Source organism: Psammomys obesus, unplaced genomic scaffold (assembly GCF_907164565.1).
Source record: "Psammomys obesus unplaced genomic scaffold, mPsaObe1.curated_primary_1811, whole genome shotgun sequence".
Lineage (NCBI taxonomy): Eukaryota > Metazoa > Chordata > Mammalia > Rodentia > Muridae > Psammomys > Psammomys obesus.
In genome coordinates, this window is record NW_026596034.1 from 1,969,884 (window position 1) to 1,990,932 (window position 21,049).

General features: G+C 46.2%; 2 protein-coding genes across 4 annotated transcripts in view; one reads left to right on the plus strand and one right to left on the minus strand.

Moving 5' to 3' along the window:
- Positions 1-13,490, plus strand: part of Syce2 (synaptonemal complex central element protein 2) — a 17,896-nt gene extending 4,406 nt beyond the window's left edge. Inside the window, exons 3-4 of the mRNA XM_055620956.1 lie at positions 9,567-9,720; positions 13,290-13,490. Coding sequence (XP_055476931.1) covers positions 9,567-9,720; positions 13,290-13,490 — 355 coding nt within the window. The remainder of the gene's footprint in view (positions 1-9,566; positions 9,721-13,289) is intronic.
- A 455-nt stretch (positions 13,491-13,945) lies between these two features.
- Positions 13,946-20,256, minus strand: Gcdh (glutaryl-CoA dehydrogenase). Of its 3 annotated transcripts, XM_055621592.1 has the most exons (12): positions 20,175-20,256; positions 19,991-20,117; positions 19,888-19,908; positions 19,469-19,612; positions 19,251-19,313; positions 18,906-19,076; positions 17,575-17,704; positions 17,275-17,491; positions 16,730-16,833; positions 16,384-16,509; positions 15,869-16,029; positions 13,946-14,491 (listed from the first exon to the last, which is right to left on the minus strand). In XM_055621592.1, the coding sequence occupies exons 2-12, from the start codon at positions 20,085-20,087 to the stop codon at positions 14,418-14,420; spliced, it is 1,308 nt and encodes a 435-aa protein (XP_055477567.1). In that variant the 5' UTR covers positions 20,088-20,117; positions 20,175-20,256; the 3' UTR covers positions 13,946-14,417. The 3 variants fall into 3 exon arrangements, with proteins under 3 accessions (XP_055477567.1, XP_055477569.1, XP_055477568.1); XM_055621594.1 differs by lacking the exon at positions 20,175-20,256 and having other exon boundaries at positions 19,991-20,167; XM_055621593.1 differs by lacking the exons at positions 19,888-19,908; positions 19,991-20,117; positions 20,175-20,256 and adding an exon at positions 19,769-19,881.
- Positions 20,257-21,049: the final 793 nt, after the last annotated feature.

Below are 21,049 nucleotides of genomic sequence, written 5' to 3' on the forward strand. Positions count from 1 at the left end.
TTCCTTCCTTCCTTCCTTCCTTCCTTCCTTCCTTCCTTCCTTCCTTCCTTCCTTTCTTTTTCTTTTCTTTTTTTTTGAGACAGGGTTTCTCTATGTAGTCTTGTCGGTCCTGGACTCACTTTGTAGACCATGCTGGCCTCGAACTCACAGTGATCCTCCTGCCTCTGCCTCTCTGAGTGCTGGGATTAAAGGTGTACACCACCACCACTAGCTTTCAACTTCAATTTTTTTTTTAATCATTCCAAAAAGAAACCTCATACTTCCTAGCCATAACTCCCAGTCCCTGCCTCTTCCCCCATTACTGTAACCATTAATCTGCTTTCTGTCTACATACATTGTCTATTCTGGACATTTCTAGGGCATGGAATCATATGCCATGTGCTCTTTTGTGTCCAGATTTCTTCACTTGGCATGTGATTTATACTATAACCTTTATTAGAACTTCATTCTTCCTTGTGACTGAATAAAATTCTACATTATGAATCTACCATATTTTACTTGTCCATTATCAATAGTCCAGTAGACATCTGATTATTATATGTAACAGTGCTACGAACATCTTTATACAAGTTTTTGTGGGGATGTAGTATATGTAGTCTTCTGTATACTCAGGTTCCAAATTGCCGGGTCCACATGGCAGATCTAGCATAGTTCTCTCCTATCTTTATCTGAGTTCCTGGGATTGAACTCAGGTCTCCAGGCTTGCATAGTAATGGCCTTTACCTATGGGGCCATCTCACTGACCCAGTGTTAAGGGCTTTTTTTGTTTGTTCTTTTGAAATAGTCTCTCCTGTAGTCCAGGCTAGCCTTAACCTTGATACATAGCTGAAATTTGTCCTAAATTGTTGCTGTTGCTTCCACCTCCTGAGTTCTGGGATGGCAGGTGTGTACTACCACTCCTGACTTGCATCAGATATTGTAAGATATCCAGATATGATTGGAGTCTACAGATATGGGTAGGTTCTGTGCAAATGTTACACCATTTTACAGGTGTATATATGAGTACCCATAAATTTAGATATCTTAATAGGCTCCAGAAGAAAGGTGATTATACTTAGTGGGAACTGCTGGGCCAGAGATGTGACAGACTCAGATTTTTGTTATAAAAATTATGCTGGCTGGGAGTGGTGCACAGCTTTAATCCCAGCACTTGGGAGGCAGAGGCAGACAGATCTCTGTGAGTTCAAGGATGGTCTAGATGGTGAGCTCTAGGACACCTGGGGCTACATAATGAGACTGCCTCAAAAGGCAAAACAAACAAACAAACAAACAAAAAACAGAAGGAAAGGCTCTGGCTACTATAGAGAATGGTTTGAAGGGAGCTAAGTGGAGAGGAATCATGTTGGGGCTTCTGTTTGGTGTGCCATTTAGTTGGACAGACTGGGGAAAGGTCCTTAGGGAAGAGGCAGGAAGAAGGAGATTGTTCCTATCTATGTTATACTGGAGCTGGCTCGTACTTTTTCAAGAGCTGATTCTTTTGTATGTTTTGTTTTCCAAGACAGGGTTTCTCTGTGTAACCCTGGCTGTCCTGGAACACACTCTGTAGACCAGGCTGGTCTTGATCTCAGAGATTTTTCTGCCTTTGTCTCCTGAGTGCTGGGGTTAAAGGTGTGTGTCACAACTACTTGACTCAAGAGCTGCTTCTATATATCTCTTCCCAAGTTGGCAAGTTTATATTAGAAGCTTGATATTTGCTCTAGTGGGAATATCTGCACAATAGCATATAGCAAAATACAAATCAGGGTTTCCCCTGTCCCTCAAAGAGCCAGTAGTAGTAGCTCAATGCTTACCAGGACATGACTGCTTTCCTCTTGGCATGCTTTTCCACAAGTACAGGCTTCTAGAGGTAAGAGCTTAAGTTCCATTTTACACCCCCTCTTTGTGTGTGTGTGTGTGTGTGTGTGTGTGTGTGTATGTGTGTGTGTGTGTTGGCTATCAGGAGCCATTTGCATGATTATGTACAGCCAAGGTAAGAAATCACGGCTGGGATTTCTGAGCTAGAAATCAAAGTGGCGTGATACAAAGGACTGCTGGGATGCTGTGAGAGTGGCTGTTGTGATGACAGTTGTAGACTGAATGAACTCACTTGAAGCCAGAATAAGAGGCTCCAGACAAAGCTAGTTTCCCTTTTCTCTCCCGTTTCTAAGTAGGAAAGCAGGCCACAGACAAGAATGGCTAGACCTGTGCTATTAGTCAGAGACAAAATAGGCAGCTATGAATGAAGCATTCATTTGGTAAATGTTCTGCAAATAGCATGCTTAGACCGGAATCTCTGTGGTGAAGAGGCACAGGTAAAGAAAGCATTTATAGACTTGGAGGACTTCTACTGGAGCCAAAAACCAGATGGATGAAAAACATCACAGGGACCAGTTAATGGATCCAGCAGCCAACACTTGGCAACATGATTCAAATATGAACACATTTCTGGAGGGGGAGATATGTGAGGAACTGGCTCATCAGCTTCCACTAAGATCTTTCCCCTTCCTGGCAGAACTTCAGCAAAACATCACTTTGCCTGAGTGCCAGATTCTGTGCTCTCTCCTGGGACTGCCCTCTGAGATGGTCATAAGTGGCTGGTGGCTTATTTATTTGTGTTATCTGTGCGAGGCCATGGAGGAAGGCCCCATCAGTGAGTAGTTCTGGCTCATACACCTGCCAATCATAGCTTTACCTGGAGTGAACAGATGGTCTCTTCGCCTTAGACCCATTTCCTGGGACCCCTGCCAGCTTGGGCCCTACTTGGGAACCCTTCTAATTCTTGGAACTAATTAGGGGTTTCTTAGAAGGACAGACATAATAGATGGGTGCATTGATATGCTTACAAGCCCCCCTGTCCCAAGCCCCATGCAGGCCAAGCCACCAGGCAACTGTATTGGGCTCACTTCCACTCCCTGGCCTCAGTCCAGGGTTCTGCCACAGAAGTCAGCCCAGGAACTGAAGAAGCCTGCAGAGAGGACACCACACATTTTGTTTATTGAAGCTAATTGGTGAGCACAGTCCCAGGGAAGCCAATGATTCATTAGCATCTTGACTAATATACAGCTGCTGAGTATTAAGAAAAATGAAATGAAAAAGCTGAAATCTATAAAAGATGGGATTGGAAAAACAAGGAAACTCTCAATAGACATCTGATGCTGGCCTTTGTCCTACCACAAAATTTGAATTAGATGAATTCAACTGTTTTTTCCCCCCACTATTTCTGTATCTGCCATTAAAAACCTGTCCCCTTATCTCTTGAATATTGGAGGAGAATGGAGCCATTAGAAGTTCACAAAAAGAAACACCTGGCAAGGTTGAATTTAATTTTTAAGTCCTTAAACTTGAGTTGGTCCAGGAGAGTTGAGACAAGGCAAGCTGGGTAAAAGAAGGTATGAGAGCACAGGGATCCTAGAGTAGCTCTGTCTGCAGAATGCTGACAAAACAAATTAAAGCTCTGAGGTGCTAGAAAACACAGAGAATTGCCATCTCCACCCTGAGCACCACAAACATAAACTAAGGCAGAGTCATGACCAATAACAGGAGGGAAGCTTAGGTCTTTTTTTGGCAGAGGCAGAAAGGGAAAGTGGTTCTGAGTAAAGGGTAATGGGTTTGGGGAAATTTTTTGTTGAAGGGCCAGACTGCATGTACAGAACCCGGGGACCACCTCTGCATTGTAAACAAAATAGTAAGGCTGAAAAGGCTACAGGCCCAGGCCCTGGAAAGCCTTGTCTACCTACAAGGAATTTAGATTTGACCCTGTGGTACCAGGGGTCTTTCTTAGGCTGTCACATAGGATTAGATCAGATTTTGCGTTGGAAGGTCACAAGGGTCCAGGTGAAAAATGATAGATGTATAGCTACAAAGGATAAATAGATTGTAAGGAAAAAATTCAAAAGATAGAAAATAGAAGATTCCAGACAGAATATGGAGGGCCAGTGAAGCCCAACTGTAGGCTGGCTGCTAAGTTTCTAGTGTGGGGATCAGGTTGGCTCTATGTATCATTTACTAAAAGAAGTCAGAATGGGATCTTGTGTAGGGAGAAGAAGGGAGATGCTGGTTGGTGGGCAAAAATAAAGATTGAATGTTTTGGGGATAGCTTTGCTGATAGGTTTGGAAGAAGAGACCGTGTTGGGAGATCTGAAGAGGGTCATGTGCTGAGAATAAATTTTGGGGTAATCAAAGTATGAGTGGTAATGAAAGCCCTCAAGAATCATTAATTTACATTCAGCCAGCAGTTCGGGGAGACGAACCTTCATCTTAGACCATGGCCAAGTTAGTTTGTAACTTCATAGAGAAGGCTCCAGGGCTGGTGAACACTGCTATGACTTACTCAAAGCCTCGATTGGGCACATTTTGGCAGTATGCCAAGGGTGAGCTTTTTCCTCCTACCCCTTCTGATATCCCTATATCTATTCAGCGTTAGAAAAATAAAATTCGAAGTGCTGAAACTGGTAGCTTCAAAAAGTTAAGGAAGCTGTGCTGAATGGTTTGGTGGCCACTGAGGTGTGCATGTGGTTTTGAGTGTTCTTGGACCATGTGTAATGAGACTCTTAGCTGAATAAAATACTGGTTGTTGAAAAAAAAAAAGTATCATTAATTTGCCAGGCGTGGTGGCCTGGCACCTTGTAATCTTAGCACTCGGGCAGGCAGAGGCAGGTGAATCTCTTTGAGATTGAAGCCAGCCTGGTCTAATAAGTGAGTCCAGGACAGCCAAGGCTACACAGAGAAAGCTTGTCTCAAAAAAAAATTTTTTTTTCATTACTTTTGTGTTTGTTTTGAAACTGGTTCTTGATGTAGACCAGCTTTCCTTGAACTTGGAGAGATCCACCTACCTCTTTCTCCCAAGTGCTGGGATTAAATGTACCATCACACCCAGTTTAAGAGTTTAGCCAGGTTAGCCAGACAGTGGTGTTGCACGCCTTTGATCCCAGCACTTGGGAGTCAGAGGCAGGTGAATCTCTGTGAGTTCCAGGACAGCCAGGGCTATACACAAACAAAAGAAAAAAAAGAATCATTAATTTATTGCCTGCCCATTTGTCATTTTTCCCACACGAAGATAGAGAAGATGGCTTCTACAAGGCCCCCAACCTGGGCTGGAGAGATAGCTCAGAGGTTTAAGAGCACTGTCTGCTCTTGCAGAGGTCCTAAGTTCAATTCCCAGCAACACCATATGGTGGCTCATAACCATCTATAATGAGATATATTGCCCTCTTCTGGCCTGCAGGTGTACATACAGGCAGAACACAGTCTACATAGTAAATAAATCTTAAAAAAGAAAGAAAAAGGCCCCAGCCCTCCCAGGAGTACTTTCTAGAGCAGTGGTTCTCAGCCTTTTTAATGCTGCGACCCTTTAAAACAGTTCCACATGTTGTAGCAATCCCCAATTATAAAATTATTTTTATTACTACTTCATAACTAATTTTGCTACTGTTATAAATCGTAATGTAAATATCTGTGTTTTACAATGGTGTTAGGCAACCCCTGTGAAAGGACTTTATGTCCCCCAAAGGGGTTGAAACCCACAGGTTGAAAACTGCTGTTCTAGAGGAACTAGGACTTAGTTAGGAATGACACTGTCCAGGAACCCCACACTACAAGGATGTCTTTGGAAAAGTAGCCTGAACTATGGAAAGGCCTGAAGGCATAGGTGGAGACATCAGGAGTTAGAAGATATGGAATCAGTAATATGGCTCATAGGGGCAAGGTGCTTGCCTCTGTGTCTTATGACCTGAGTTTGATTTCTAGGATCCATTTGGTAGAATTAAAGAACAGACTCTTGCAAATTGTCCTCTGACTTTCAGATGTTTGTGGTTAGTGTGGGCCAACATAATAACAGCAGTTGCCAAGGGAATTACAGTATAGAATGTGCTAGGGTCTAACTGCAGTGCCTTCTCACTGGATACCTTGCCAGGAGCTGTTTTATTTGAAAACTGAGGCAGGAACCTCATTGAAGTGTGCTGGAAAGTGAATGGGAGGTGGGAGAATACACATTAGCAGTGTAGGTAGCTCTTTCTACAAACTGGCTGGATGAGGGTAGCCTAGGGTAGAGTAGGAGAAACACAGAAAGAGATAGTTTAAAAATGGAAGGGACTTGAAGTAGCATATGCCAAGGAGAAAGAGAAAAATCTAACCCAAAGAAACATGCAAAAGAAATAAGAGGAGAGGCTGGAGAGATGGCTCAATAGTTAAGAGCCTTTGTTGTTCTTCAGAGGACCTGGGTTTGATGCCCATGGTAGTTTACAACGTCATAATTCCAATTCTAAGGCTTCTGATGCCCTCTTCTGTCTTCTCTGGGCACCAGGCACGCATATGGTGCACATACATACATGCAGACAAAATACCCATGCATATAAAATAAAATTATTTATGCATTCTATTGAAGGACATCTAGGTTGTTTCCAGGTTCTGGCAACAGAACCTGGATACAGCAGCAGTGAACATGGTTGAGCAAGTGTTCTTGCAGTAGGGTGAAGCATCCTTTGGGTATATGCCTAAGAGTGGTAGATCTGAATCTTGAGGTAGATCTAGTTTCATCTTTCTGAGGGAGGGAATCAGCTACACTGATTTCCTTAGTAATTGTACAAGTTTGCACGCCCAGCAATGGGTGAGTTTCTCTTCTTCCACATCCTTGCTAGCATGAGCTGTTACTTGTGTTATTGATCTTCTGACAGGTGTAAAATAAAATCGCAAAGTAGTTTTGATTAATATTTCCCTGATGGCTAAGGATATTGAACATTTCTTTCTCAGCTATTCGCATTTCCCCTATTGAGAATTCTGTTTAGATCTGTACCCCATTTTTAAATTACATTAAATGCTTTTTTTTATATATCTAGTTTCTTTAATTTTGGGGGTGGGGTGGAGACAGGGTTTCTTTGTGTGGCCTTGGCTGTCCTGGACTCACTTTGTAGCCAGGCTGGCCTTGAACTCACAGAGATCCTCTTGCCTCTGCCTCCCCGAGTGCTGGGATTACAGATGTGTGCCACCTTCCCCCCCCCCCCCGCCCTGTGTGGACATAGCAGGAGAATTCTGATGTTTTAGGATAACTAATGGGAAGTATGAAAAAGTGAGCTAAGCATAGGTAGGATAACAAATAGCCCTGAGGGCTGCAGTGTTTCCAGGACCATTCTTGCCTCCAGTGGTAGTCCAGTCCTAGTTTGCTTTCTGTTGCTGTGATAAAATTCCATGACCAAAAGCAAATTGGGGAGGAAAGGGTTTATTTCAATGACACATTCCAGTCACAATCTGTCACTGAGGAAAGCCAAGCCAAGAATTCAAGCAGGACAGGAAGCTGGAGGCAGGAACTGAAGCAGAGCCATGGGAACACTGTTCACTGGCTTGCTCTTTATGGTTTTCTTAGCATACTTTCTTTTATAACCCAGGACTAAATCGGGGGCATCATCCACAGTGGGCAGGGTTATCCCACATCAATCATTAATTAGGAAAATGCTCAGCCAGGTGGCGATGGCACACAGCTTTATCCCAGCAACTTGGGAGGCAGGGCAGGTGGATCTCTGTGAGTTCGAGGTCAGCCTGGTCTACAGAGTGAGTTTCAGGATAGCCAAGGTTACACAGTGGAACCCTGTCTCAAAAAACAAACAAAAAAACCAAAGATGCTCACACATACTTGCCTACAGGCCAATGGAGACATTTTTTTCTCAATCGAGGTTCCATCTTAGATGACCTTAGCCTGTGTCAGATTGACAAAAACCAAAACCTTACTGGTGCATGGAATATGGAAAAAGAGAAAACATTTACTTGTGGAAAGGAAGAGTGATTTTTGTGAGAGGGTGTTTCAGGGAAGAGGAGCTGTGACCACTAGTAAGCTTTGAAGGCAGAGTGCCAGTTTGAAGCTATACAGGAAGGAAAACTGGGGGGCCAAGAGCAGGCATTTTGAGCCTATTCCCAGCTCTGGGCACATGCAAGGAGAACATGGCTGTCCTAAAGCATGAGTGAAATTACTTTGGTCGGACTTGGAAAAATGACTACAGCCTCAGAGGTCAAAGATCCTTTGAAAATCTGTCTCACCCTAAAACCATTTTATAGCAATGTTCACGTCCCAATGCTTTCTGTCACTAGCTTCACTGTGGTGTGTCTGCCTTTGTAGAACAGTCTTATGGTAAAGACATTGGAGGACAGTGCAGCTGGAGGTGGGATAACAGGTCAGCAGGTGTTGTTCATTCAACACAGTGGAGCTAATGCATGGTCGTTCATGTCTGTAGTTCCTGCACTTGTAAGGTTAAGGCAGGAGTATTGCCTTGAGTTTGAAACGAACCTGGGCTAAAGAATGAGGTACTGTCTCAAAACCAACAACAAAATGGACTATGGACAACTACATGCTGAAGTACAGAGGCAACCAGGACAGTCCTCTGAGGCTTCTGATCATACATGACAAGCACACAGCAGTATAGATCCATAGGGCCTATACATGGTGGCAGGCAGGGAGGCATGTTGCTCTCAGTAGTAGCTGAGAGTTCCCATCTCGATCCACAAACAGAAAGCAGAGAGGGCATACTGGGAGTGATGTCAGTCTTTTGAAACTTAAAAACCCCAATGGTACACCTTCTCCAACAAGGCCATACTTGAAGGGACTCTAGCCAGCTCTCAGACATGGTTCTGTCAGGCTTTACTTTTCTTCCCAATTCCCTCTGCCTTGCCAAAAACCTTTAGATTGCATTCCTAAAGCAAGTGCCCAAGATCTATTCCCTTATATGGTCAATCCCTCCTGAGGCTCTCAAGGTCCAGCTATCAAACTACTGAAGTCCAATAATCAAAAGTCTCCTTTGGCTCACATAATTAACATACCAATTAAAATTAAACATCTCGTTCTAACATGGGGTTTTCCATTTTACTTTCATAAACTGCCATTTGCCTATGGACCACCTCTGTCTCCTCTCTATCCAGAAGCAGTCCTTTGTCCCACTCCAGGACAAACATCCCTCCTCCCTCTCCCTTTCCCCTTTTCTTCTTTCTCCTTTGTTCCCTTCACCTCTTTCTAGAGTTCCTGTATCTCCTGTCTTTGTCCCTTATCTTTGCCCTCAGTCACTCTGGGGTAAATCTCCTTTGCCTTGGTCTTAGGATGTCTTGAGCCAACTCCAAGGTTCCCTAAAATACCTCCTAATCTTTCCCAAACAGGTCCACCAACTGGGACCAAGTATTTAACATATGAGTGGGGCAGGGAGGAAACAGCATTCTTATTCAAACTCCATAGTGCTCATTCAGAGAAGCCAGTGGTGAATACACACACGCACACACGGGCGGGCACGCAAGAGTGGCTTTGGGCTGCTTAAATGTTGTTCTGGAAATTACAACCTGGTTCAGCTCTAGGTTATATACAAGGGTTGGGAAGCTGCCCTATGTCTCAAGGTCTGAATGAAATAGGAAAACTGTTGAGTGTCGCCCACAAAGGCAGTGATCCACACCTTCCTCACTTATACCATGTCCCTGTGTGAGTGCATTTGCATGCTATGCACTTATGGTAAGCACATATTCTACCACTGAGCTCCAACTCAGATCAGCTACTTTTTGGAGAACATGATTATTTCAGTACTATCCTAAATCAGAGTTTGACCCTTGTTTCTCTACCTTAGTGCCAATTACCAGCTGTCAGGACCCTTCTCCTCTCTGGACTCCAGCATTGAAATCCTGAAGAAGAAAGCCCAGGACCTGATTGAAAGCATCAATGAGAGCAGACAGAAGGACCATGCACTTATGACCAACTTCAGGGACAGCCTCAAGATGAAGGTAAAGAGAAGGGAAGTTATAAGATGGAAGGAAGGACCTATGGGCTGAGATCTGTTAGATTCCAGGCATCCTGCTAGGCAGGTGCTTTGTACATAGTTCTCATTTTATTCTAGAACACTCAATAGACTGACCCATAGTGAGAAAACTAAAGCTCAGATATAGTGCTCATTTTTAAAACTGTCTTTTATTTGGGATGTTTAGGCCTCTACCTCACTTCCAATCTAACCTTTTGTAGGAGAGAGGTTAGTGGGGAGAGGGGTCACAGACCCTTTTACTCCCCACCACCACCACTGTTTAAGGTCGATGGGTCTTTGGGGGATATACCAACCTTCGTCAGCAACAAATACAGCCAGCAGTCTCCTCCAAGCTACTGTGCCTGGGAGCATTTCTGTCGGTCTGCTCTAAACTGCCACACCTTCTATCTCTTGTCTCTCAAAACTGCTACATGTCACACCTTTTCTTTCTGGGCTCTTAAATTTATATCCTCAGAGTCAAGGCACAAAGTAGGCCGTTAACAGCTTGCAAAAGCCATGCCCCATATGAGACAATTAACAGGTGTGGACAAACTATAGTCCAGCTAAAATCCCACACTTGGGATTAAAACAAAAACATATTTACATAACATAACTGAGTTTTTAAACAAAAACTTCCATTACACTCAGAAGTTAATTATTTTGGATGAGTATGTTGCTCAGGATCGAGCATTTGCCTAACTTGAAAACTGATATTGGTTTGATAGCCATTTACACATACCACACACATACACATAATTTTTGTTGTTTTTTTGGTTTTTCAAAACAGGCTTTTTCTGTATAACTCTTGCTGTTTGGAACTCTCTGTAGACCAGGCTATGCTTGAACTCAGAGATCCACTTGCCTCTGCCTCCCAAGTGCTGGGATTGAAGGTGTGTGCCACCACTGTCCAGCTAACACACAGTCTTTAAAGTGGTAAACCAGGTATGGTACCTCTGCCTTTAATCCTAGTACTTGGGAAGTAGAAGCAGGTAAATCTGAGTTCAAGGCCAGCTTGGTATTCATAGTGAGTTTCAAGCTATGCTGTATGGTAAGAATCTGAATCTAAATAATTTATTTAATTTTATTTTATGTACATTAGTGTGAAGATGTCAGATCCTTGGAATTGGTAGTATAGACAGTTGTGAGCTGCCATGTGGGTGCTGGGAATTGAGCCTGAGTCCTTCAGAAGAACAGACAGTGCTCTTAAACACTAAGCTATCTCTCCAGCTCTAAGAGAATCTGAATCTAAAAGGGGTGTGTGTGTGAGATGTCTCAGCAGTTAAGAGCATTTACTGTTCTTCCAGGGGACTGGGTTTGACTTCTAATACCTATGACTATGACTCCAGTAGATCAGATGCCCTCTTCTGACTTCCAGTTCACTAGGCATGCATGTTAAACATACAGATAAGCAAGCAAAACACCCATATCTTTGGGGGTGGTGGGAGGATGGTAAAATGATATAAGGGAACCAGGTTCAGGAACCCTTATCCTTCAAAATCAAGAGTCTTTTGCATGGTAGACAGTATTCTGATACTGGGATATATTTATATCCCAGTTTTCTTTCTTTTTATTTTTTAAGATTTATTATGATTATGTACACAGTGTTCTGTCTGCATGTATGCCTGCACCCTAGAAGAGGGCACCAGATCTCATTATAGATGGTTGTGAGCCACCATGTGGTTGCTGGGAATTGAACTCAGAACCTCTGGAAGAGCAGCTAGTGCCCTTAACCTCTAAGCCATTTCTCCAGCCCAGCCTTCTTACTTTTTATTTTGAAGCAGGGTCTATCTTGAAGTCACTCCGTAATCCAGGACTTGAACTTGTAATGTACCTGCCTCTACTTTCTGAGTAGTAGGATTACAAGCTTGTTCCAACAGGCTTGGCTGTGGCTTGCCTTATCTTACCCATGTGTCTGTAGAAGGTAGCTAGGTGTGGTGGTGCATGCCTATAATTCCAACACTCATGGAGGCACAGGCAGGTGGGTCACTTTGAATTTGAGGCCAGCCTAGTCTACAAATTGAGTCCAGGACAGCCAAGGCTACACAGAGAAACCCTAGGGGGGAAAAGGTACCTGTGGTCTGGGATGGGATAGTTGGTTCTACAACACAACATTGGACTCATGCTTCACAAAGCCTGATGGTTGCTGGAATGTGGCTGTGCCTGGTGCTGTTTGAAAATGCACAGCCAGAAGCCATGAACTGCATGGGTTCTGAGCCTTGAGTCAGATCTTTTCTAATTCTAATTCTGCTTCAGACTGCCCGCAGCACCTGACTATGGCTTGACTTGTGTTCTAGCAGAGGAGTGGTTTTGCCAGTTGCAGTTGATTGTGACTGTGTGACATTTGGAATTCTGGGAGCTTTTCAGCGGTTATACATAGAAGAGCCTGAACAGGCGATAGGCAGGTTTGTGGTTGTAGGTTGTTGGGAAGTTGGTTGAGGGTCAAAGAAGAAACAAAAGGAAATAAATGAGATTCAGGGATTTTCCTAATTCCTTTTTCCCTGCTACCTTGTTTCTCTCCTATCTAGTATTATGTTAGGGGTAAAACCGGGAGGGTAAAAGGTAGGGAAAAGAAGAACCCACAAAGTCCAGAACCTCACCAATGCCAGTTTTCACAGCTGGTACTCAGTTCTCTTGTATCAAATGAGTTAGTATTTGCACAGAACCAATGCATGTCTTTCTGGGGTTTTTGAGGCAGGATAACTGTATAACTTTAGATGGCCTGGAACTTCCTGTGCAGCACAGGAGACCCTCCGTACTGCCTCCCCTCCAGGTGCGAGCATTACCGGTGGGATTCCTACAGATTTTACCTTTCCTGTTGATTTTGTTTGTATTTTGGTGGGTTTTTTTTTTTTGTTGTTGTTATCATTTTTTTCCATTTATTTATTTATATAGCATTCTGCCTGCATGTGAGCCAGAGGAGGGCACCAGATCTCACTATAGATGGTTGTGAGCCACCATGTGGTTGCTGGGAATTGAACTCAGGACCTTTGGAAGAACAGCCAGTGTTCTTAACCCCTACCCATCTCTCCAGGCCCAGTCTTTTGTTTTTTTGAGTAAGGGTTTCTCTGTAACAGCCCTAGCTGTCCTGGACTTCCTTTCTGTAGACCAAGCTAAGCCTCGAACTCAGAGATCTGCATGCCTCTGCCTCCTCCAGAGAGCTGGGATTAATGGTGTGCAACATCATGATTTTTAATCATTCCTAGATTTAATATGAGTAACAAACTGAACATACATTTGTATCTTGTTTCAATAAAGAAAAGAAACATGGAATTGTGGTACTTCCCTATAATTCCCAGCACTTGGAAGATAGTAGTAGGGTTAGGAGTTCAAAACCAGCTTTAATTACATAGAAGTTCAAGGCCATTCTGATTATATGCGACTGACCATCTGAAACACAAGGACTGGGAATGGTGGTGTACACTGTGTGCATAGACAGGAATATGGGTGAGTTCAAGACCAGACTGGCCTACATAGCAAGACTGCGTCTCAAAAAAAAAGTACAATATAAACAAAGTTTTCCTGCAGTTAGTGTAATTCTTGATTACTTTTTGCAAGGTCTCAGATCTGACAGAGAAGCTGGAGGAGAGGATGTACCAGGTGTACAGCCAACACAGCAAGATCATTCAGGAAAGACTCCAAGAATTCACCCAGAAGATGGCAAAGATCAGCCATCTGGAAATGGAGCTCAAACAAATCTGCCATACTGTGGAAACTGTATACAAGGACTTATGTGTCCAGTCTGAGGTAAGAATTTAGGGGTGAGGAAAAAGACCTGGAATGTCTCTGCTAAAAGGAAACGTGAACAGGAACTAGGAACTAGGGTTTTTTTCCCCCTCCCTGCAATGTAGGGAATGAAATCCAGGGTACATTGATTTGTACATGCCAGACAGGTGCTTTGCCAATGACACCCACCCCAACTCTAGGAAAGAGGACTACAGTGTCCTGTCCCAGCCCACAGGGTTACAGTCCCTGTAAACACCCTTGGTGTTCTGCTACCTTTTGGGGAGTCCCTAGTCACATGGTCTGGTCTGAGAAGCCGAACTATTATCTATGTTGTTATTGTGTAGTTTAGCTGTGTCATGGAGGAAAGGACAAAGTGTCCCCTGCCAGTCTGAGACTGTCTAGCTCAAAGTCTATATGCTATTACAGAGTGGCAGAACCCCCCTGCATATTCATCCCTCCTATGAAAAACTCCCCAAACTTCTCTGTGGTTACCAGTAAACCTAGCCCAACCCTAAGGAGTAAGGCACAGGCTCTTTATTTTCCTCTTTTATCTGCTCAGTGTTGGGTACGGAAGGTAATGCCCCTGAGATGGAGGCAGGAAGGCACATTGTAAACTCCAGTGCCTCTTCTCACAGGGTCTGCTCCATGTCAGTGGCTTCTGTGTCCCTCCATTTTGTCTCTCTCCTCTCCGAGTTAGAAAAAGTTTAAGACAAGGTAGATGGAGTCTGTTCTCATCTGCAGATGTGAAAAGGGCTGAGGGCCATACAGAGAATTAATTGCATCTTCTTTCTATAGAGTAGAGCATATATGAATGTCTTCCAGAGACAAATTCCATAGTCTCAAATCAGTGTCTCACTTTCCACAATAAAAGCTGGGTCCATCCAGCAGTTCTTGAGCAGGCTCAAAGCAAAGCATGGTGTTGCCAGGATCTAGTCAGGCATTTCTCTGTTTGAAGTGGGTTCACTTGCCAACTGTGAAAGCCTGAATTCCAGTAATTGCTCTCCCAAGGATCAGCGCGTGAATGTCATGTGTACCTGTGTGAGAGGAATGTTAGAACTGGTTTGGAATCTTCAGCTCATAGCTTATCTTTAAAGTCATCCTTCGTGCTGCCCTAGATTCCTGTTTCAGAAGAACAGAATTACAAAGATGGTGAATGCTGACTTCTGCTAAGAAGCTCATCTTAACGATAGTCACCATGAGAAGGCACAGAGGACACTGAGCCCTGCTGGGGTTTTTAACAGTCCTGTAACCCAGCACAAAACCACAATGATCTCCATGCTAACTACCAAAGTATGACAAGGCTAGCCCCTGCCCATAAGTTTAGTCTTAGCAAAATCAGCGAGCCCATACCTGCAGTTGATTAAATGGTTTGACTTCTACCCTGGTCATACTTTATTTCAGAATTGGGAAGACTGGTCATCTGTGCAAAAACATGCGCCATCCACCAGATCTCACCTACCTCTCCCTCTATTTCTGGAAGATAAACAGTAAAGGCTGAGGGGCTTTCCCCTTGGTTCAAATACTCCGTCACTGAGGCAGGCAGGGAAGATATCCCATACATTCTGCTTTTTCTGTCTAGAAGCTTCTTTGCACATGAAGCTATTGTATGGGTCACACTGGATTGTGTCCCCCTCTTTAATATTGGTCAAAGATATGTGAGTGTTAAGTTCACATGCTCTGGCACACATGGGGAGGCCAGGGCACAGCCTCAGGTCTTGATCCTTATTTCAGATGGGATTTTTATTGTTGTCGACTAGAGAGTACCCAGGCTAGCTGGTAATACTTCTAAGGATTCATGCTCGAGTTTCCCATTTTACCTAGCACTGGTATATAATATATATTACTGTGCTGATTTTACACAGGTTGTGGAGACTTAATTTCAGGTTCTGATGTTTTTATGGAAACTGTTGTGCCATATCCATAGCCCTCCTTTTTTTCGCCCTCCAGTTTTTCAAGTCTATACTAAGCCATGAGTATATGCCCTTGTGAGTGCCATAGTCTAGTCTACAAACAGCTTTTTCTCTGAACATGAAGTAGTGATACAATTACTATGTACTGTTCTCTTAAACCAACCTGCCCACCAGGAAGCATACCTCTATCTTGGCACCTTGGTGTCGGGACTGTGTCCCCTTTCATGTCCCATCCCACAGTGAGAACAAAGGCCAGGAGCATCTCACAGGGTCTGCTCATTGGAACCTCTGAAGTCATATAATGACTCATATATTTATTCCCACAACCTTTGTGAACAAGTAACTCCAGGTGAGGGACAGAGGGCTTGATAGCCACCTGGCAACAGCTGGTGGACTCAGCTTTGATGTCTGGGCTCCCTATTGCTGTCTCCTTCTGCCCCAGGCCACTGTGCCACCCTCCTCCCTGACACCCCACCCCCAAGCCCAGGGTCCAGCCCTGACCTTCATAAGTATTCACTGCCTCCAGATTCATAGCATGCCGGATCACATGGTACTCATCAGAAATCCCATTTCCTCCCAGGATGTCTCGTGCCTGGCGGGCAATGTCCAGGGCTTTCCCACAGTTATTTCTCTTCAGCAGGGAGACCATTTCTGGGGTAGCCCTGGGAGTGAGTGGCACATGTTACAAACACTGGGTCGCATGCACTGACCACACCCAGCAGATAGAGCACATGTCTAGCTGACATGACTTATCCTTGATCCAGCCCATCAAAACCAAGGGGACCACCAAGCAGTGGTGGTGCACACCTTTAATCCCAGCACTTGGGAGGCAGAGGTAGGTGGATCTCTGTGATTATTGGCCACCCTGGGCTACAGATCAAGCTCCAGGATACCAACGCTCACAGAGAAACCCTTTCTCAAAAAAAAAAAAAAAAAAAAAAAAAACGAGGAAAGACCACCAGCTGGGAAAGACCTCGAAAAGGGCGTAGGATTCAACCATAATGTATAATCCTCACTTGTCCTGATCCTTTAAACGGCCAAGTTGCAAACAAGCATGGAGGCCCAGTGTGATCTCGGTGAGCATGTCTGCCAGCTTCTTCTGAACCAGCTGATTCCTGGCCAAGGGGACACCAAACTGGATCCTAGAATAGGCAAGGTCAAGTGAGGCCCGGTAGTTCAAGAGGCTTCCCAGTTCATTCCGACCCTGTTATAAGCTCAACATTTAAACTGTTCAAGATGTCCCGAGCCATCTGACAGAGGAGAGAACTTAAACTTGGTGAGTGCTGGAGAAGTCACTGTTGGGGTACAAGGTAAACCCCAAGACCCTCTACACCACCCAGGTGATACACCACCACTACATACCTGTCCAGGGCATACTGCCGGGCTGTGTGAAAACAGAACTCAGCAGCTCCCAACACACCCCACGTGATACCATATCTGGCAGTGTTGAGGCAGCCAAAGGGACCCTATAAGATTGACAAGAGGTCTCAGCTGAAGGCCTGTGAAAATTCAACTCCTAAATGTCCCAGACAAGGGTCGGCAGCCACAAGGTGTGGGCACCAAAACTTGGGTGCAGCAAGCCTTATTAAATGCCTTTCTACTCTGTATGTGCAAGCAGTCCTATACAGCACGGGGCCTGACCTCAGTGCATACAGCCAAGAGCCTGGCAGGAGAGGAAGCTGCGCTACATGCAGAGTAGAAAGTGGTCCAGAGCTATGCATTCTTGGGCAGAGCTAATGAGCAAAGTGGTAACCCAAAAGGTGCAATTAGCACACCGAAGAACAGGGAGCATCACAATGCTCCACAAGCACAAAGACCAGGCATGTTTGCTCTCCACTTGAAAAGGTGAGAAAGATGAGCGAGCAGCTGACCCATCATCACCAGTTCCCAAGGTGGCTACCACATACCGCCAGGCTGGACACACTAGGCAGCACATTTTCCTCAGGCACCTCCACGCTGTCCATGATGATCATACCAGTAGCTGAGGCTCGCAAGGAGAACTTTCCCTCAATCCTAGGGGCTGAGAGGCCCCGCATCCCCTTCTCCAGCAGGAAGCCCCGAATACAGTTATCCTCACATCGAGCCCACACTATGAACAGGTCAGCCACAGGAGAGTTGGTGATCCTGGGGGCCAGAAAGTTATGGTGGGATCTGGCTGCTGCTCCTTCATACACACCATATCGCCTACCACCACCTGGGCCCCTCACCAGGTCTTGGTCCCACTGAGAGTGTAGCTCTTCTTTGAGGGATTGTGCTGAGCTCTGGTCTCCATGCTGCCTGGGTCACTCCCATGGTTAGGCTCTGTAAGCCCGAAACAGCCAAGAAGCTCACCCTTGGCTGTAAGCACAAGAGAGGGCCATCAGGCTATCAGGCCTCACTCATCTGATAAATTTTCTTCTCCACTGAGCCTGTAACAGAGGCCATCATGGCACTCTGTGAGCTAAGGAATGTCCAGGCCATAACCACAATGTCATAATGTGAAGGAGGCCAGAAAGTAAGGAAGGGGTTGGCAAGAGTGTCTTGAAGGGCACTAAGAGGTTTAGGTGAGGCCGGCTGTGGTGGCACATAACTCACCCCAGCAGAGGCGGGTGGAGCTCTGAGTTCAAGGCCAGCCTGGTCTACACAGTGAGTTCAGGACAGCCTGGGCAGTTACACAGAGAAACCCTGTCTCAAAAAACAAAAACAAAACAAGATGGAGTAGGGTATGAAGTTTGGGAGTTTTTCTTGTTTCTTAATTGTTTTGGGGGGTTTTGAGGGGTTTTTGTTTTTGGTCTGTTTTTTAAGACAGGGTTTCTGTGTAGCCCTGGCTGTTCTGGAACTCAATCTGTAGATCAGGGATTCACCTGCCTCTGCCTCTGCCTCGAAAGTGCTGGGATTAAAGGAGTAACCCAGCACACTTTGTTTTGTTTTGAGATGGTCTCACTATGTAGCCCTTAGCCCTGGCTGTCCTGGAACTCAATATGGAGACCAAACTGGCCTCTGGAGTGCTGTGATTAGAGGCATGTTCCACCACACCCAGTTTGAAGGGGGGTATGAGGAAGAATAGCCACCAAGCTCATTGTTTGGAGAATCCCAAATAGCTGAGCAATCAAAAGGAAATTAAAATAGTGGCCAGAGGGACAAGCATGGCAGTGCATGCCTTTGATCTTAGCTTCTAGCTCTCATGAGGCCAAGGCAACGCAGTAGCCTCTGAGTTTGAGGCCACGGATCTACAAAGCTCCAGGCCATCTGGACAACATAGGGGCCTGCTTACGGACCTCACGGACCTGGTTGACAGTTAAGACTTTAAACTTTGGACTGGGATGAGAGGCTCAGGAAACAAAATCCAAGGGGAGATGATGGTGGCCAGAGGTAAAGTCAAAGGGGAGGGGAGGAGGAGATGACTAACAGAACTGGCATAGGATCAAGACTGGCAACTGGGCCCTAGGGCCTGGCATGGGCACGGGTGGTCCGAAGAAAAGCAAGCAGGCTGTGGGGACACTGGGATCTACAGTCTAGACCATAGTCTGACCCCCCTCCCCCCACAGCAGCTACTTACCCAGGCGGGGCAGATACTTTTGTCGCTGCTCCTCGCTCCCATAGGTATAAATGGGGTGCATGACAAGGGAGGACTGAACACTCATCATTGACCTGTAGCCACTGTCCACCCTCTCCAGCTCTCGGGTCAGGAGCCCATAGGCCACGGATGACACTCCAGCACAGCCATACCCTGGTGTATAAGAGAAGGTAGACCAAAGACCAAAGTTCAGGCCCGCCGGGACCTGGGACTGAATAGGGGCTGTAACAGGTCCTATCTGGAAATAGGCAAGGACTTTGTTCATCTCATACACACAGCTGCTTCCAGGGGGTAAGGGCTGCAAAGTATACACCGAAACGTCCTTACCTTTGATGGTGGGTCCCAACACGCCTAGCTCCCCCATTTCATACACGATATCCCGGTGAAAAACTGCAGAGATGGGTGTCAGAGTCAGCCCCGGTCTCGGCTGGATGGAGTCCCCGACCCCAGGGACGGAGCTAGTGTGCGCACGGCAGCAGCGCACATCGCACATCACGTGTGGCTGAGGAGCCCAGGCATACCCCGCCACCCTACCACCAAGACACCTTCGTTTCGATTGGCCAGCAAAATTCGAGGCATAAGCCGCTCCTGGCAGTAGTTGCGGAAAGTGTCCCTGATGAGTTTCTCATCGGCAGTCAGCTGCTCCTCCAGTACCAGCGGGTCCTTCCAGTCAAACCCAGGGCGAGAGGCTAGGTAGAGAATGGGGGTCTCAGCCAGACCCCGCCTCCTCTTCCAGACCTCTAAGCTGCACCCATTCTCCCTACCTCGCGCCAGGATTCTGCCTTCAAATCAGCCTGGCAAAGGAAACCCTTCTCCAGTCCAGCGGAAACATACCCATTCATTACCTTAGCCCTTCAGACCCTGGGCACAGCCCAGCCTCCCTTCCCGGCAGCCCTTGCATTCACGGACCACCACCCATCGGGGAAACAGCTGCGGCGGGAGTGGACGGGCAGATAGTTCTTACATTTGACCGGTCGGCTCTTCTCTGCAAACACAGGACGAGAAAGTCACACTGAGAGAGGGGCCTCGTGTCTCGCTGGCCCCCGCGCCCCACCCCCCGCACTGACCGGTGTGCGCCGCCGAGCTCCACGTACGCGGGACCCACGGGAAGCGCAGGCCGGGCCTGCGGCTCAGCAGCCGCGCGGAGACTCCTCTCAGGGACATGTAGCCGGCGAGCGTCGCAGCGCCTACAACCTGCGCGAGCCGGGCGTCAGGGGGGCCCAGCCTCCGCCCGCCCCGCACCTTTCTTACCTGGTGCAAGCAGACTGCGCTTGGGACCAGCACACGTGACCTCGGCCTAACGGGACTCGCTCATTGGTTCCTCCCAGAACACCCCTCCTCCGTGGCTCCGCCTTTTAACCCGGCCACGGCCGCAGCGAGGCTCTGTAACGCGGTCTTTCCCGCCCGGGCGGGTCGTCGCCTTTAAACAGCAGAACCAGGAAGGGGGCGGAAAACGAATGTGCAAACCCAATTGGCCAACTGTATTCCTGCTCCTCCCACTGCTGGTTAGAGGGTTGCCACGGGCCTGAGGGGGCGGGATCCCAATTTCAATCTGGAGGCCAGGTCTTGAGAAATCCTCTAAAGGGGCGCGGATGGAGAGAAAGGCGGTGCCGCTAGCGGTGAGCCCGGGTGAGCCCAGCCAGCCCTGCCTGCCAGTCAACCTCAACTTGTCACTTTGTGTGTATTCTCTGGGTGCGATGTGGTCTTGCCTGCCGGAGTAACTGCGTTTCTGTAACTGTGTGCCTGTGTACATGCGTGGTTCTTCTTGCTGGCTGTTTGTGTCGAATAATCTAGAATATGTTGTAACTGGGTATCTTGGATATTATTTCTATTGGAGTATGATGTTTTGAAGAGAAAGCTAACACAAGAATAGGAAAAAAGGGGTAGATGTCACTGTAAAAACTCTCCTGAGAAATGCTAACTTGTTTATCTGGTCAAAGCAGCCACCTACAATTGTCCTTCGAAAGGAGACAATAAGGTGCCAGTAGAGTGCTCCAATCATCGCTCCAGTATCTGATTCTGAAAAGTGCTTGACTGACCACAGAGAGAGTTCTCTTTAAAAACGTACATCGACCCTTCATTGGCGCATCCTAGTTGAAGCCGCCAATGACGATAAAGCAATAATG